The sequence below is a fragment of the Mus caroli genome, chromosome 17 (genome assembly GCF_900094665.2).
Source record: "Mus caroli chromosome 17, CAROLI_EIJ_v1.1, whole genome shotgun sequence".
Taxonomy (NCBI): Eukaryota; Metazoa; Chordata; class Mammalia; order Rodentia; family Muridae; genus Mus; species Mus caroli.
This window is the reverse complement of record NC_034586.1, coordinates 3,451,197-3,469,815: the sequence shown is the minus strand read 5'-3', so window position 1 is coordinate 3,469,815 and position 18,619 is coordinate 3,451,197. Positions and strand designations below refer to the sequence as shown.

The following is an 18,619-nucleotide window of genomic DNA, read 5'->3' as shown; positions in this document are numbered from 1 at the left end:
GCAATGCCTTGTCCATGGCTCTGGAGACTGAAAGTCGGACACTGGGTGTTAGCAAGGTCCATTGGTGGCACACGCCTTTAATCCCAGCACTTGGGAAGCAGAGGCAGGCGAATTTCTGAGTTCGAGGCCAGCCTGGTCTACAGAGTGAGTTCCTGGACAGCCAGGGCTACACAGAGAAACCCTGTCTCGAAAAACCAAAAAAAAAAAAGAAAAGAAAAAGAAATTATTTTCCTCCTATAAAGAGGGGATGGGCAGGAGCGTGACACACAATGTACTGTAATTATTTTCAAAAGCACACACTGTCCCTGACCCTAGGACTTAAATAAATTGACGCTGACCTGGATATGTTGGCTTAGGGAAATTGACCAAAATTGGGAATGTTTGCTAGAGGCAAGAGCAGTTGCTTAAAGCTTAAGCCCGGTAAGCGCACGGCACGATGGCAGGTCCCGCAGTAGTTGGGGTCAGTAGCTAGGTTTGGCAACATTAATGTACCAAGCAATGGCTAATAGCCACAGTGCTTGTAAATTCTGGGGATGGGAATGTCTAATATTGTTTATATTAATGCACACTTCAAAGAATAATTAGGGTACTGGAGAGATGGCTCAGTGGTTAAGAGCACTGACTGCTCTTCCAGAGATCCTGAGTTCAAATCCCAGCAACCCCATGGTGGCTCACAACCATCTATAAAGAGATATGATACCCTCTTCTGGTGTGTCTAAAGACAGCTACAGTGTTCTTATATATAATAATAATTACATAATTCTTTTAAAAAATGTAAAAAAATAATTATATAAACGCCTGGTTATAATCTTGTTGGGAGAGCTGCCAATGCGTGCTTTCCTCCTATCAACCACACATGAAGCCACATTGGATAGGCTCTCAGGTAGCTGAAGGTTCATTAATTGAATTCTGTGGTTTTGACTCCTCTTCTGCAAGAGGGGAAAGAGTGAGGAGGCCAGCGTGTACACAGCTTGCTAGAGAAGACAGTGAATCACTTAGCAATATCTTGAGTATAGGCTGAGACACTGTACTTTCTCTGCTACAGAATACAGGCTAAATATGGGGACCAGAGAGATGGCTCAGCGTGTAGAGATACTTATTGCACAAGCATGAAGACCCAAGATCAGACCTAGCGCTCCCATTAAAAGCTGGGTGTGGCTATGTGTGCCTGTGACCCCGGATCTATGGAAAGCACTGAGAGGAGGTCTGCTGGGCCTTCTAGCTACTATAAGGGTTGCTTGGGTTTGCTTCTGGGTTTGTGTTACTCACTACAATGCAATAAACTCATGTAAAGACCGCATCTCATCTATCTCCAATCTCAAATCAACAAGAATTGAAGACAGGGAAAATGACAGGAAAGGGCCCTGACTTACTTTAAGCCATGCTCAAGGAAACGGGGGTGGGGGTGGGGGGGTGGGGGTGGGGATGGCAGCTTGGAGAGACTCCAACCCACAGGAGGGAACAGAGACAAGGCTCAGCTCATAGTGCTGACAGTCAAACTGTGGGAAGCACAGACACTTTGTAGACAGTCTAAGAGGAATGGCTGTCTGAGGAAATAAAACACCGCAACAGTGTCTCCCAGTGCACTCCAGATTGAATTCTAGGGGGATAGAAGATTTAATTAAGCATGTGAAATAGAAAATTCAGAGTTCTAGAATAAATAGGAATAAGCTTCTTCGATAACCTCAGAATAAAACAGGCCTTTACAACATGATTTAAAAATCTAAAGACACAGGACATAAGCTAAAACCTAAAAATCAACAGTATCGGTAAAACACAGTAAACCAAATGAAAATGAATGAAGCCCTCGTTTAGCCATTTTAGGATTTCTCTCAGTAATTTTCTGTGGTTTTCCATGTCCAGCAATATTTATTATCAAGTTCATTCACAAATGTCTTTAATCTCCAGGAGTGACATGACATTTTAGAAGTTTTCTCTCTCCTGCGGGTATGAGTAGTCAGGCATCAATCCCCACAAGTCACACTTGAAACCATTTTAGAAATGATCTGTCTAAGATTCCAGGTAAGAGAAGGAATGTCTACCCGCAAGCCGTCGCCTGTGATGATCCTTAAGGCAAGAACAGTTGGATTTAGTTACAGCAGCACAGACATTTGAGAGGGGATCTCTCTAAAGTAAGATGCACAATTTTACAATTTACAGGGGTATTTTTGCTACTACAGTCTGCTATAATTTTTGTTGACTAGACAAATGATCCCAATCTTTAAAAGAGTTGTTGGTCGATCTTCTGTAGTATAAGTCCCAAAGGAACAGATTTCAGCTGTATAAACCTCAGTGGGCGGAGGCCTGCGGCTGAGGAAGTTTACTGTCTGTTAAAGATTTAGGCACCCAAGTCTTAGGAAGTTATTCTTAGGAATAACACAATTCAAGTGCCATACCATATTATTTCCAACCACAATAAAAATCCCATAACATTGCGCTACAGTACTCAGATCAAACCACCCTGCATCAGTGAAACGATCAAGAGCCAGCCTATCCCCTAACAGTGCAGGCCCTCCTGTGCCTGTTTCCCAAGAGAAGGGGCAATGTTCTGGGCTGGATTCTGATTCTATGCTCCTTCTGTAGTAAGTCTGTTCTGTTTTACAAATCTGAAATGTTTTTAAAACCACAAAATAATCCAATCAACAAAGCAGATATTAAGACAAAGAAACTCATGGCTTTAAATTAAAATTTTGCAAATCTAAAAGTACTTTTAATTCCTCCAGCCCACACGTCCTGTGTTTTTAAAACCACGGCACATAGTTTAGGGGAAGATGAAAACCGGTGAATGAAATCACAGAATCAGAGGCTTTAGCATAACCTACCAATTTAAAAATATATATATGCACTCAAGTCTCAAATCCTTTGCCAAAAATAACTCTCATTTTCAAGAATAGAAAGTGTTAGGGGGTTTTATATCTTCTTACAAGAAAGTTCCATCCACTGGATGTGAATTTTACTTTTCACTCAAATACACAACATGTTTTGATACTGAAAACTTCCCAAGAAGACGGGCGCTATTCTGCACACTCTGAGTCACGGTTTTACTCTGACTGGTGAGCGCGTGCTCCCCCTGGCTCTTACTAGAGAGAATCACCAAAGCTGTTAGATCAAAAGGAAATGATCAGAACATCCTGTCTGGCTCTCAGTTCTGTAGGAAGTTGAAAAGCAGCAGGTCTATAGTTCTGAGAATCACCAACAGATTCAAGGAACCTCTGGCACACCACCATCAGCCTGAAAGCCAGGCTCCTATGGGCCAGAATGAAGTTCAAAGGACCCAATGTTTACATGATTCTGGAGTTTTTCTATAGGAAAAAGAAACACTTGCAGATACAAATTAAATCACAAATGCAGATGCTTATCCAGGATGAAAAGCACATTATGAATTATAAACTGAAGAAGACTAGAAAAATTCACAAAAATTTCCACTTGAATAGAATACATTTTTATCAACTTCCCAATACATTTCTCTGTGTATTAACTAAAGACTATTTAAGTACTTTCTTCCTAAGAAGAAATATATAAGATACACATTTTAATATATATGTATATACATGTATATATCAATATATCATATATTAAAATATATACATGCATCTATTATATTTTTTAACGTTTCCTGTAGAAAAGGACAGAAGTTTTCTTTGAGTGTGGTTAATACTGGGATGCCTTTCAACATTTCAAGTTTAGAGGGATTTACTGGCTTTAGCTTTTGAAGTTGATAGTAGCATGTAGATGTTTAAGATCATCAGTGTGGAAAATCTGTCACATATTTTCATACACGAGCGTGAAAACGTAGGAAGCTTTCCACAGACCACATTCTCTTGCTTGTCTGCCCGTCATGTCTTTGGCCCTCTCTAAACACCAACTTTCTCTCTACTCCAACCTTTCTGTGGAACTGGTCATTCACAGCTATAACCTGCCAACATGACAGTGGCCATCAATTTCAGAAGTAGCGTATCCAGAAGGGAACTCTAGGCATCTCATCCCTCTGACAGCATCTCAGTGAACTGTGTGTATGTTTTTATTTCACTTGAGTTGGAAGCATGGCGACCCTCCTGTGTCTGTCTAGTCCTCACCCCATATATAATGCTTTACTAAGTATTCCAGTTTCATTCTGCTGCAGTGACAAATACAACTCATGACCAAAGGCAACTCAGGGAAGGAAAGGATTTATTTCATCTTATAGGTTAATCCATTGTTGAGGGAAGTCAGAGCAGGAAAACAAGCAGGAACGTAAAGCAGGACACCATAGAGGAATGCTGCTTGCTGGCTTGGTTATAGACCCATGCTTAGAGATACAGCCCAGGACCACCTGCCAAGGGAATGGTGCTTCCAGCAGTGGACTGAGCTCTATACATTAATGAATGCAACCGAGACAATCCATCCCCCTACAGACATGCCCACAAGTCAATGCAATCTGGGCAATCCTTTAACTGATCCCTTCCTGATGACCCTAGATGTGTCCTCTCAAGAGTTAAAGCTAAAACACAATGTTATCTTAAATTTCCAAAATATCCCAAATGCACCTCTTCTATTTTCTCTGCTACTGTTCTAGCTCCAGGCTAGAAGTATCTGACTGCTCACCACCTCAGACACTCTCACAGCTCAATCCCAACTCCCCCACCCCCCCTCGGAACTCCTAATTCTGGTCACCTTCAGCTCCTCAATATAACAAGCTTGCTTATAAACAGTGACCTGACCATCACCTTCTGCCTGGCCTGCTCACCCAGCACACACTATGTGCTGAGTCTTTTCTGCGTCACACCAGTCTCTGTTGAATGTTATTTCCTTGGGCTTTTTCTGCCTTTTAATCCAAAGCAGCCCCTTGGTCTGACCTTCTGTAACGTGTCATGTTTTCATCTAAGCACTTTGGCTTCACTTTCTTCCTTTTCTGGTTCACTTGCCTATTATCTAACCCTCGATATTAGGAAGAAAGTTCCGTGTTTCCCCAGAGCTCATGGGTTTACCTGGTTCCATGGAGCTGCTTAGTGTTCGCTGAACAGTGAACCTCCCAAGCAAGCTCTCTTGTCTTCTGTTCTCTGTACGTGGAAACATTTGGAAGCTGCACTCAGTTGCTCAAACTACTCACACCAAAGAGAGAGGAGATGCTCCTTCCTTTCCTGGGTAAAATGCACACCGCTGAGGCGACTCAGTCAGCAAACTCAATCTACTCAGCAAGGGTGCAGACACCAATAGGACCTAATCCCTCAGTAAGCACATGGCCTCACTGCGGAAACAGTGCATCCGTGAGCCCTACTCAATGCCTCGTGCTGAGGAAAAGTCGCACATGTGACTGAAGGCTAGAAGAGCATAAGCCAGAAGATCAGAAGTCCCTTCATGGAGAAAACTATGGAAGAAGCTGAGATCTGAAATGTCAACAGAAAATAACCTGGGAGAAGGACCGAGGAGGAAGCACTGAGCAGCATGGAAGGGAGATGCTGCCCAAGTCTGCCAGGCAGTGCTACAGCACCTGTGGTCAGAAGGCAGGCAGGAAGCTAACAGTGCTGTCTGGGGTATAATGTAAGGGCCCTGAACCTGTCAGCAATGTGGTAATGGGTATCAGAGGAGGGAAGAGGCATGGTCAGAGCCCCATCTCAGCCGTGACGTTCTGTGGTTCCATAAGGCAGAAAGGAGCAAGACAATCAAGCAAAGGCTGGAAAGATGCAAAAACAGAAGACCCAGGTGTGGTGACACACACCTGTAGGCCCAGCACCTGGGAGGCTGAGGCAGGAGGATTGTGAGTTTGAGGCCAGCTACATAGGGACACTTTATCTCTAAAAGTAGAACATATTAAAAAGAATAAAGAACCATTGAGGAGGCAAAAAAAAAAAAAAGGAGTCTGGACTGTGTGGCTATTGAAATATGGGGAATGAGAAGCAGGAAAGGGAGACTGCAAAGGAAGTAAGAACCAGGAGGTCCCAGGACTGAGACCATGAGCACCAGCAGCTGACACTGTGCAAGGGTGGGATCAAACAGACAAGCATTCAATCCTACCTGTCACTGCCCTACTTATGACCTTGCTAAGGTCCTTTCAGATTTCAGTTCTGCCTGACAAATGGGAATGTTAGAATTGGTATCATTACAACTAAATGAAATTACATATGTAAAGTATGGAGCATAGTGTCTGGTGTGTTAAAATCCCCATTATGGAGACTGGCTGGTATATCCAGGGTTTAAAGGACTAGAATCCCAGGCAGGGGAGAAACACGGGAAGTAGTACAGAACTTCCTGTTGCTTTCCCTCTTCAAAACATTTTGTTAACTTCTGTGCAGGGCATTTAAGTCAAGCACAAAGCTACGACCTAGAGCCTTTCTAATGTAGGAAGAGAAAAACTGGAGTTGAGAATCACAACCAGGACTGAAAGGGCTGTAATGAGGACAGCCTGATAATCTGCTTGGCTTTTAATTAGTTACCTGCTGAATTCTACGATGAAATGAAAAAAAATAATTACATACACAGTTCGAGTTCATCCAAAGATGGAACAACAAGGAAAAAGACAATAAAATGCACACACGAAACGTCTAAATCCTTAAGGCCATCTTCTCTTACTCTTAACTGCCAGTTACAGTAAGGTCAGATCCTTAAACTGGGACAGTACATTCGTTGATTGAGCACTGGCCTGGCTAGCATGCTTGAGGACCTGAGGGTGAGCCTCAGTATAAAAATAAGTAATTAACTTAATCCTCTCTGGACAAAATCAGCCAAGGCATTTGGGCAAGTTTTTCTGCACACTGTGCAACATTTACCCATAGCCCTTAAGAATCGCCTTTGGCTTCTTTCCTTCTCGTGTGACCATGTCCGGTCCATTTGTTGCGGTGGCCTTCAGGACAGCGCAGGCATCTCCCCAGATTATCTGCCTCCTGAATGCTAGTTTCTGTCCCGCTCTTGGCCAGGAAAACCGGGTAGCAGTCTCCTTGCCTCTGCTGCAGAGTAGCTGGTTCTCAATGAAGAAACCCGAGTCGGAAGGGTCCTTTTTAAACAAATTGTCAAACTCCTACTCAAACCTCCGAGTAAATGCCCAAGCCTTCGCACTGACTTTTGGAACTGGCAACGTGGTTAGTGATGTCATTTTCCCTCCTCCTCAAGGCTCCACCCACTCTATGTCTTCGAGCACGCCTGACGTTGAGAACACTGTTCCTGCTGCTTTCTTGATCCGGAATGTTCTGCCAGTCTGAAGTTTCATTACTTCATCCCTTCTCACCTTTGCTGGGAGAAGAGCATCCTTCTTCAGCCTTCTCTAACGAGCCTAAAATCCCTCCCTCCCTCCCTATACCTAACCTTTCACGCTGCATTTTTTTTCTCTTGGTTCTTATAACAGCTATATTTTGCTCCCTTGCCTTGTTTTTACGATTCATCTATCAAAATATAAATTCCACACAGGCAAAAGTGTTAAATTAAAAAAAAAAAAAAGACAAACAAAACTTCTAAACCTTTAGTTTCCAATGACTGACTAGTGCTGGTCATATAGCAAATACTCAAAACCCTTTGGCCAAATCATTGCATCTCAGACAACTGGATGCAAGACAATCAAGCAGAACACAGATATCTGGGATTGTCACCTGAGAGAGACTCTCCACAAAAGATTTTATTGTCACAAATATATAAGTGCTACTATAACCAAAGAAGTAAATGAGATTGCCCTGGGAGTCAAATAAAGAGAAGCAGACTGTGGGTAGAAACCTACAGAACAAACGTTTAGTAGCTATCACGTTATTAATAAACCCCAGGTATGGCTTGGATGGCACAGCTACCCACTCAGTACCCACTCTTTCCTAGTTAAATAACTCATTTGCTCCCCCTTCCTCCTGGACAACAGGGTGCTCAAAGCCCAGATTTTATCTCTGAAATTAAGTGAAAGTACACTTTATTGCTTTAGCTGTTTGGAACTGGTTTCCTGTTCCAAGGGGGCAAAAACATTCTGATAAACTGTTCAACATTTCTACAAACCTATGTCAACTTTTCTTTAGTATTTCTGCAAGTCGTCTACACACACCCTCCTGGATTTCTACATCTCAGACTTATGAACCTCTGATCACACCCACTTGTTAGTGTGTGAGTCTGAATTTTGTCTCTGCTACTCCATGTGGGTTCTGGTGCAAACTCAGATCGACAAGCTTGCTTTTAGCCTCTAAGAAATGGCCCCATCCGTGACATTCAAGAAGTACCTTTTCCCCAGATGCAAAACCTCGACATTATATTCACTTCAATGTCACTTTCTCAAAAGATTCCTCAAAATCAGTCAGACTGAAAGTCTTCAGCAGTGTCTGTCTACAGCATTTACCACGCACTTTTTAGTATACTTATAGAATGGTGACTGTCTGCTTTAAACGGTAAACTTGCAGGTACAGTTCTAAGTACTGAAGCTTCAATTAACACTTTAAATCCTTACAAACCCTAAGGGATAATTTCTACTTCTGTAGACTGGAAAAACAAAGCGTATATGCACAAAAATTATAACCATTCGCCCACGTGTTGCTGGGCTAGTACACTGCAGAAGAGCGATTAAAGCCAAGGCAGGACTTAGCTGCACTGAAGGTGTTAACTGCAAACCCACGTAATCACAAGGGATGCATACACTTTACACATTAAAAAAAAAAATTTAACCTCTTTAAAGTTCTAAAATTAAATCCTAAAACGCTTCGCTCTTGGGCGCCTGCAGGATGAAAGCATAAAGGTACCCTGCTTGATCAACAACCTACCCAACCCTTTGCAAAAGTTACAGGTCCAAAGGATGGCCCAATGAGAGCCCAAGGTGAGTGGAAAAGGCAGGCGTGGCAATTCACGCCAGTTAGCGGAGGAGGAACCGGGAAAAAGGAGACAGCCCGCCCCGCCCGCCTCTGCCCCAGCGCGTAACAGAGCGGGGAGCCAGGCTGCCAAGGGCGTGTCACCGCCCGGGGAGCGAGGAGCGGGGGGCGCGGCGGCGTGGCAGGAGAAGAAACGACTGGGGGCGGCCCTTGAAAGATCAGGAGCACATGGGCCTGCTGGGATGGCGCTGACAGCAGCCCCCGCGCCGGGCCAAACGGCGTTACCTTCGCCCCAATGGCCGCCACCAACATCTGGGCGGCCCTGCCTGCCAAGAAGCCGCCACTGCACGAGCGCGCCCGACGACCAGCAGGTGGGCGGGGCCGCGAGCCGGAAGTGCCCTTTACTACAGACCCTTCCGGAAACCCAGCTGGCCGGAACTGCCTGGAGTTCCTGCCTCCAGGCGGAACCTCGGGTTGCTCGGCAACCGATGGGGGCGCGACTGACTCGCTCCAAGTTCCCGGGAGAAACCCGAGGGTACCAGCAACCTGCTGCTGGGGCCCCCTCGCGTCCCGCCCGCTTCCCCGAGAGCGGCGTCCTCTCGGGTCGCAGCATCCCTGCCCTTGGCACTACTTACAAGTCTCCGACTACGACGACTCCTTAGCCCCCACCTGTTTCAGAGCCCACCTTCACAGAAAGGGAAGCAGTTCGACGCTCAACATGGCGTCGGCGATGACAGACCGTAACCCTCGGACAGCCGAGGCCTCAGGCACCTACACCTATACCAGCAGGCCCCGGGCCGTGGCTTGCCAGCGCCGCCGCTACCGAGACAGCATTTTGCAGCCGTGAGTGACCAAAGTAGCTCCTGTCTGGTCTCCGTTTTTGCATCCCTTCTGCTTTCCCGAGTCTACACATCTATGTGGTTAAACAGAGGCACAGCTGGTCTGAGCCACTACACGTACACGAATAGTTATGGACACCATCAAACACCATACGGGGGCATTCACCTACACATTCTTAGTCCACAGTTCGGCCAAGTTGGTGTCACTCCATCATGCAGATGAGGAAAATGAAGCACAGAGAATAGCATGTACCAACTGAGAGAGCCAGCCACATAAAGCTAGCCTTTCATACAAGTCTGGGTGGAATTAGGTTAGCCCTCCATGCATGACCATAAAACATACAGTTACCCTAGTGAATGTTTGCAAATATTCAGGCCTGTATATGTAATAAAGACTTCAGAGTTCTTTCTATAAGCTTCACGATTTGGAATAGCAGGGTTTGAGAATGCAAGCTTTCGCTCTACACCTTTTGCTCACCCAGAACTTGCCTAACACATAGGAAGTGCCTAGTGTAAATTGAAGTGGTGGTTGAGCACGTGTAACCCTCGGCCAGGCCTGAGACAGACCTGTTATCCCAGAGGCAGAAGCAATAGGATGTCTGAATTTTTTTTGTAACAAGTTGTTTTTTATGTTGAAGTAACATGTTGACTAACTTATCTGTGTATCAAAGCAATGCAGAAACCATAGCAAATGTTTCATGAAAGTGGTTACAAAGTAGCTTAATTGAGACCCTTAATCATAAGACCATGATAACCCTGGAAGTGAGCGTATTCTGGGGGTGTGGTTAGCTAACTGTTGGTGATTGACTGTATAGCCACATCCACAGAGTCGTTATCTCAAGGTCAGTATGCCTCTGTCCTACAAAGTACCTCCTTAGTCCAGTCTCGTTCAAAAGTTTCTATAGCGACCTTGACCTTAGTAAGTAAGTTTTCCAGGTAACACATGGCTAGACTGTATAACTGTGTTTAAAGGGAGAGAAATTACAAGTTATCTTGATTAGATATGTGACTGGGCGGAATCCCAGTATTATATTTAGATATGAGAAGCCAATTTCACCAACACAGAAATGGGAATATCTCATTTTTTTCCTCGGAGAAAGTTAAAAATTTAAAAACAGTACAAGCCAGATGTGGTTTAAGGGCTTCTGCCTTTTTGTGACACAATAAATTTAAAATCCTGGAAAAAAAAAGCATTTGAATACAGGTTCTCTTGTTTACAGACAAGAAGTTTTAACAGAATGGGCATCCCTAATCTGGAAGCCTGAAGATTTTTAGATGTCTATGTGAATGTCTGTGTGTGTGTGCATGGGGTGCAGGTGTCAGTGGACCCCAGAAGAGGCCATCAGAGCCCCCGGAGCTGGAGTTGCAGATGGTTGTGAGCTGCTGGGAACCAATGAGTGCTGGGAACCATGAGTGCTGAGAACCAAACTCTACTCCTCTACAAGAGCAGTGTGGGCTTTTAACCCTTGAGCAATCCTGCCAGTCCCCAAACCTAAAGATCTTTGAGTACCACAATACCACAGCAGAAAATTCCACATAAGATATTATGGTGACTTGTCATAGTCAGAATACAGATACAGTTTAAAAAAAAAACTGTATGTAATTATCTCCAGGCTATGTATGTAGGCATGTATGAAACATGCTTACATTTGAGTCATTTACATGCAGATATTCCAAACTGAGAAAAAAAATCAGAAATACTTCTCATCCCAAGTATTTCACTCAGCAGACATAAACACAGTTAAATTCACCTATAGGCTTGTGCCCAAACCAAAAAGTGCCAGCCTTGTTTCACAAGCTCCTGGTAAAGAGCATGTGAACTTTCTAGTGAGTATTTTTAATTCCAAGAAGTGAAAAACACTGCACTATCCCTTTTGTCTGACACGGACCAAATGGAGCTTAGCACTGTCCTGACAGACAGACAGAGTGCTGACGGCTTCCTAGAGATATCCTGACACAGACCAAATGGAGCTTAGCACTGTCCTGACAGACAGACAGAGTGCTGACGGCTTCCTAGAGATATCCTGACACAGACCAAATGGAGCTTAGCACTGTCCTGACAGACAGACAGAGTGCTGACGGCTTCCTAGAGATATCCTGACACAGACCAAATGGAGCTTAGCACTGTCATGACAGACAGAGTGCTGACAGCTTCCTAGAGACGTCCTCACATCATCCCCAGAACCTGGGGATGCATTACCTTGTGAGGGCAAAGGCTCTTACTCATACAGTTAAATTTCAGACGTTAAAATGAGGAGGTTATCCTGAATTGTCTGAGTGGGACCCTGTCTCAGGGAGCCCACACAAGTGAAAGGAGGCAGGGAGGCTGAGTCAGAGAAGCTGTGAGGACAGAGCAGAGGCTGGAGTAGGGCTCTATTAGTTTCCTCTGTCTGGTTGCTATGACCAGATACTGCACAGAAGCAAACCTAACAGAGGAAGAGTTTATTTTGGCTTCCCGTTCAAGGGGATGCATCGCAGCAGGGAAAGTGACATGGCTGTGGACATCGCATCACAAAGCAAAGAAAGATGAGTGCCGGTATTCACCTTGCTTTCCCCCTTTTTATCCTCTATAGCACTCCAGACCATGGAATGATGCCATCCACAGTATCTATCCACAAACTCAACCCTACAGAAGGTACTAGGAGGAAAACTGCACCCCCAAGGAGGTTACACAGGAAATAAATAATTTTGCACCAACAAAACCTTATGGAAAAAGTCTGTGGCATTACCCTTAAGAATCTACCAAAAATTTCAAAAACCGGGCACTAAACATGTCACTGCTATACCAACAGAGAAGCAACGCATGCTGGGAGGGCATAGAAGGCCACCATTCCTGTGAGAGCTTGGGGGGCGTGTAGAAGGATCTGCAGAAATAGCCAAATGGATTTGGAGATTAGAAGAAATCACATGTTCAAAACTCCCATAAGAGAGAGAGAGAGAGAGAGAAGTCAAGGCTGTTTGAAGACTCTGAAAGGCCAATGTGGCTAGAAAACAGGGAGAGCAGGAGAGGGACCCATATAGGTATGGGAGAGTAGCAGGGGCAAGCTGTGTGAAGCCAACAAGAGAGGCTCTGGTCAGCTTTCCTTTTTATGCTAGTGGTGCTGGAAACAGAGAGGGCAGAGGAGGAGAAAAGGTGACAGCTGGGGTAGGGGTGGGGTTAAATTATCCTCATTGTTGGTTTTCAGCTTATAAGTGTAAAGTACCTTTATAGAAACAAGAGAGGCTAACGGTAGATGAATGAAGACAGTTAATCATCTCCTGCTCGCTTTTGCATCTTCACTGTTTAGCCACTGTCTGTTGTTCTTTTTTATATTAAATAAGCTTTAAATATATTTTTCTAGTATTTTCTTTTTATGAACATGCACATGTTCATAAAAAGCATCTAATAGTGCATTAATGCCTGGGTGTTCTTATGATGTATACCTCAGTCCCCCTCTCGGCCTCTCGTTAAGGCAAGCCATTGTTACCTGTTTTGTATGCATTTATCTGTACTTCTTCTCAGGCTCACATATTTATATTCAAATTCATGGCTTCTCATGGACACACATACCACCTGTGTGTGTGTGTGTGTCTGTGTATGTAAGACTGGACACACACAACACCAAGAAAACTAGCAGAGGAGGGAGAGGATTTATTTTAGCCAACGGGAAATCTGTTGCATGGTCATTGGCTCCATGTTGCAGAGGTGAGGCAGAGCACCGTGGTGGAAGGTGTGTGAGCAAACAGATGCTCACTTCATGGCGGCCAGAAAGCAGAGGAGGAACTAACAGGAAAGAGTCAGAGCCAAGATGTACCCTCCAGTGCCCTACTCCTAATGACTTCATCCATTAAAGCCAACTTTTTATACTCCACTTCTCCATAGTCTGTTCAAATTCTGAATCCACCAGTGGACTAAATTACTGATTGAGTCAGAAAGCTCCTGACCTAATCACCTCTGGACCAGTGCCGACACCTGGAAGTCCGGTTCACTAATCTCCTGGGCATCTCTCAGGCCAGTCAGTCAAGTCAAAATGAACCATCACAGTCTATGTCATGGCAACAGTAACATACACAAAGCTGATTCTCTTCTGCCTTCCTAGTAATCGGAATGCTCAGTTGTTTTCCATGGTATCATGGCAATGCAGAGTACGGGTGTAACCATCATTGTTCAAACTTTGCACTGTTGATCGATGCTCGCTTTGCAGCTAGCTGTTGCTACAAAGAATGAGGTTTGGCAGACACCTGTATGTATGGGCCTTTTGCTTCTGAGGCAGGTTCTTAGGAATGGGAACATTTACATATACGTACATATATTTTAATGTGAACAAGTACAATAAACCTCCAAAAATATTTAAACAAATACATTACATCCTTATCAACACTTGGTGTCATGGTTTTTTGTTTTGATAGATAGTTGAACCGGTATTTTCCCTTATTATTTAATAGCAGGAGGCACTAACCAAGTCAGTGCCACTCGGACAGTCTCTCTTCTAAAATGTCACTGGCGTCAGTGGATATAGAACATACGGAGGAAGAATGTCCCAGTCGATTAAGAGGGGTTTTTGGCAGTCCAGGTAAAAGATAGAGATGGCAGTGAGCCCTGGAAGGCTGTGAGGACAATGCAGCGTGAAGTCAGTGACCGCCGCCAGACGTCAGATAGGGCAAAGCAGTCCTAGATGACTCCGGTGTTCTTGAGAAAGTGACAGCTGTGGTTATTGGCAGCATTTCATGAAGTAGAAATCATCTGAAGGAGTAAGTTGGAATGAGAGGAGAGTCTAGTTTGAGTTTGCCTTCTAGACATCCTAGTAAGATGTCTTTAGGCAGCTGAAGTTGAGAGTACTTAACTAAAAGTAAAATAGAATTGGAGTGTCAATTATAACTGAAGCTTTGCACATGCATGGGGTCATCTAAGATAGGGGTCCTCAACTCCCACCGTGGGGTGGGTGGACGGGCACGTAGGAGAGATTACGATTCATAACAGTAGCAAAATTAGAGTTATGACGTAGCAAGGAAATACTGTTACAGTTGAGGTCACTACAGCATGAGGAACTGTATTAAAGGGTTGCAGCATCAGGAAGGTTGGGAAGCACTGCTCTATGGACAAAAGAAAGCTGAGCCTTTAGGGAGTGTAGATAGTAGCTGGGAACAACTGTAAGTAAGGCTCTGGACGTCACACATGGGGCTAGAAAAGAGAGGGCTCCCACACAGGAGCGTCCAGCTGAGCTGGACCCTGCCTGAGACCAAGTAGCATGGGCAGAAAAGCATGCTGTGTGCTCATGTTCCAGAGATGCTTCGGTGTCTTACCAGCTCAGCCCGACTGCTGACAGTGAGGCCAGTCTCACAGCTATGCACAGGAGAGCACGGAAGGACTCCAGAGTAAAGTTGACTTTCTGTTAAACACTTGATTCTTTATTAAATGTACATTTCAATCCCTGAATGGAGCTTTTAGGACAGACTCCAATTTATTAAGCCCTTTCCACAATTGTTGAATGGCCTTCAGTATTTAAAGCCTAAACACACCCCTGTGTCTTACCAGCAAGGGGAGTCTGGACAGATCATTTCTGTTTCTCTTCAGTTCAGTAGGAGTAATAGTTCCCAACATGAAATTATTGTAAGTAATAAATTAAATGTTTAGCTGGGTAGTAGTGGCCTTTGATCCCAGAGCCTGGGAGGCAGAGACAGGTGGATCTCTGAACCTGGTCTAAAGAGTAAGTTCCAGGACAACTAAGGCTACACAGGGAAACAGATTACATAAACCGTAGCTCTGTCTCTGTATTTCGTGGACTGTGCTGCTATTTCCTTTGTACAGTTTTAGATGTTTGTATTTGCTGAATGTGTATGGGGGTTGGTCTGCTTGTGTATATGTACACAGTGCCAGAGGTACACAGTTCCATGGACCTGGAGTTACACTGGGAACCAACTGACTCTTCGGAGAGAGCAAGTGCTCTTCAGCAGTAAGCCGTCGCTCCAGCCCCTGTAAGATAGTTTTCATCTAAATTCTTTTGAAACAGGTTCTTAATGGTAATATATATACTCTATCATTCACTTAGAGTTTTCTGTCTTACAGAGTTGAAGAACCTATGAGTTATGGGAACATCATGTATGACAGAAGGGTGATCCGAGGCAACACCTATGCACTGCCCACAGGACAGGTGGTAAGCACACCGAGTGGCTGGCCTACTTTAATCTTGTTGTTGTAACAAACACTGTGACCAAAAGCAGCTAGAAAGGGAAAAGGTTTATTTAGCTTACACTTTTGGGTCACAACCCATTATTGAGAGAAATCAGGGCAGGAGCTGAAGCAGAAGTTGGAGCAGAAACCGTGGAGAAATGTTTCCACCTGGCTCACTCAGCCAACTTTCTTACTCACACTAGGGATGGTGCCTTCCACAGGGGGCTGAGCCCTTCACTCAGTCATTAGTCAAAACAGCCTTAGGCAGACAAGGCCACCACCAAGTCCAAGCTGCGTGGTCCCTCAGTCAGACTCTTCTCTTCCCGGTGACTCTGGGTTGGTGTCAAGTTGACAGTGAAAACTAACCAGGACAGTGGCCTAATACAGCTTTCATTTCATCTGTGCTGAAGATCAGTTGTACGTTTGTGTCAGATTTTAATCTGTCACCTAAAACATTTTTAAAATGAAATAAAAATAAATTACTTGAAGAGTGCATTTTTAAAAGACATAGAAGCTAGAGGTGTAGATCATGATAAAGCAGTTGCCTAACATGTGCAAGGCCTTCAATTGAGTCCCCAACACTGCCCCCCAAGTATGTCTATATGTATGTGAATATGTATGTATGTGCATACGTGTGTATTGTGTATGATGTACATATATAATGTATGTATGTATGTGCATATGTATGCATTGCATAGGCATGTGTGTATGTGCATATGTGTGTATTATGTATGTATGCATGTGCATGTGTTTGTGGATCCAGTGGTACTTGCAGGAATTACTGTTTGATGGGCCCAGAGCTTCGGTTACAGACAAGTGAACAGTATGAGGGGAAGTGGTGCTGGTCACAGTGGTGTGGGCATGTTCTGCCATGGAGCTGTATACATAGGATAGTAGATGTGGCATCAGTTCATTGAGTCTGCCATGCCTGCCGCTCTCTCTACAGTGTACTAAACAACCCTGCTTTCTGTACTCTGCTCTAAGGGTAAACCCTTTTACCAGTCATTAGATTTCCCAGCATGAAAAAAGAAAAGTAGTAACTTTTACATTATTTTACACAATTATAAATAATTACTAAAATAAACCCCATTTTGTTTTTATTCAACAGATTCTAGTGGACCCTCTAAAAGATTCTAAACTTTGACTTTGGGTTTTTATTCTAAATTGTTGCAGATCAATTTAAGCAATTTACAGTTACCACTAGTATGAGGCCACACTGGCTGGCATTGACACATTTAGTTTTGTTTAGATTGTCTTATCCTCTACTACTGATATTGTTTGATCTAAAAGTCTTACTTATGTGTCTTTTCTTTATACACTCAAAAACACAACACAGGACTGTGTATTGTTTTTTATTGTTTTCTTGTTGTTGTTGTTGTTATTGTTGTTTTGGGGGGGTGAGATTGTTGAGGGATGGAGGGGTTGTATGTTTGTTTGGTTTGGTTTTTTGACACAGGGTTTCTTTGTGTAGCCCTGACTGTCCTGGAACTCACTCTGTAGACCAGGCTGTCCTGGAACTCAGAAATCTGCCTGCCTGTGACTTCCAAGTGCTGGAATTTAAGATGTGTATCACCACTGCTAGGCTAGGACTGTGCACTTTTAAAAATTATTATTTATTTAATGTATATGAGTACACTGTGGCTGTCTTCAGACAAACAAGAAGAGGGCATCAGATCCCATTACAGGTGATTGTAAGCCACCATGTGACCATGTGATTGCTGGGAATTGAACTCAGGACCTCTGGAAGAGCGGTCAGTGCTCTTAACCACTGAGCCATCTCTCCAGCCCTAACTGCATTTTTTTAAAAAACAAGCTTCTCTAGACAGCTTTGGTACAGCCCGCTCAGGAAGATCCCACATATGGGATGGAGACATATTGTGTCACTGTAGCAGTGTAGTGAGCACAATATACCCAGAACAAATGTAAAAAGTGAATAACCCTTCTAAACATACCTTTATTCAAATAATTGGCATCTTACTACAAAAATCTGCCCTAGAACTTCCTGGCCCTCCTTCTTAGGACTGAAAATACCCTAAGACATGTTCTCAGAAACCCTGCCAGACTCCAGGCTGCCAGGGCTGAGACTCAGTGGAGAAGCAGCAGGCACATGTCTTTCCTTCCATATTACCTTTCTGCCTCTCCTGCACCAGGCTCAGGATGCCGGAGAAGCCCATACCACCCACAGACACACCCCTAAGAGAGACCCATACTTCAGCCAGACACTAAAAGACAAGCTGCCCTGCCCCTCCCCACAGTGTCAGTGAGGCTGGGCTATGTAGGCAGCATTCCCACCCCACAAACAGCAAGACAGTGCAAACTGGACATAGCAAAGAGTGCAACTCCATCCCCTGCTCCTCCTGCTGAGGCACTGTCCACAAAAGGAGAGCAGGGAGCTGGGTTCCACCCTCACTCAGCCAGTGAGGCAAGTCGTAGGAGATGACACATGGTGATGCCCTACTTCTGAGCGCTGGTAACAAGACCAGCAGGGAGCTAGGTTGTTAATCTGTCAAAGAGAAACAACATAGTAGCAGTCAGTGCTGCTGCCCTCCTGCCCCTGCCACATCCAGACACTAGCACCAGCACAACCACTCCAGCACCCAGTACCACTAAGGTGGCAGGAGAGAATCCTGGGGAGTGAGGCTCCCAGCTCCCTCATACACATGCCCACTGCAGTGAGAACCACACACGCCCACTGCAGTAAGAACCACATAGCCCACTGCTGTAAGAACCACACACACCCACTGCAGTGAGAACCACACACACCCACTGCAGTGAGAACCACACACACACCCACTGCTGTAAGAACCACACACACCCACTGCAGTGAGAACCACACACACCCACTGCAGTGAGAACCACACACACCCACTGCAGTGAGAACCACA

The 18,619-nt window shown here is 44.5% G+C and overlaps 2 protein-coding genes across 5 annotated transcripts in view; one reads left to right on the top strand and one right to left on the bottom strand.

The window, feature by feature from the left end:
* Positions 1-1,873: 1,873 nt before the first annotated feature.
* On the bottom strand, positions 1,874-9,090 carry LOC115029737 (homeobox protein Hox-B4-like). Its single transcript, XM_029471405.1, has 2 exons — positions 8,700-9,090; positions 1,874-2,067 (listed from the first exon to the last, which is right to left on the bottom strand). The coding sequence occupies exons 1-2, from the start codon at positions 9,054-9,056 to the stop codon at positions 2,011-2,013; spliced, it is 414 nt and encodes a 137-aa protein (XP_029327265.1). The 5' UTR covers positions 9,057-9,090; the 3' UTR covers positions 1,874-2,010.
* The window catches only part of Rsph3 (radial spoke head 3), a 50,737-nt gene continuing 41,040 nt past the window's right edge, over positions 8,923-18,619 (top strand). For 3 of the 4 annotated variants that reach the window (XM_021149937.2, XM_029471404.1, XM_021149938.2), the window contains exons 1-2: positions 9,017-9,587; positions 15,630-15,717. In XM_021149937.2, the coding sequence (XP_021005596.1) occupies positions 9,040-9,587; positions 15,630-15,717 (636 nt within the window). In that variant the 5' untranslated portion in view covers positions 9,017-9,039. Of the gene's footprint in view, positions 9,588-15,629; positions 15,718-18,619 lie in introns of all 4 variants that reach the window. The other variant, XM_021149936.2, reaches the window with a different exon arrangement.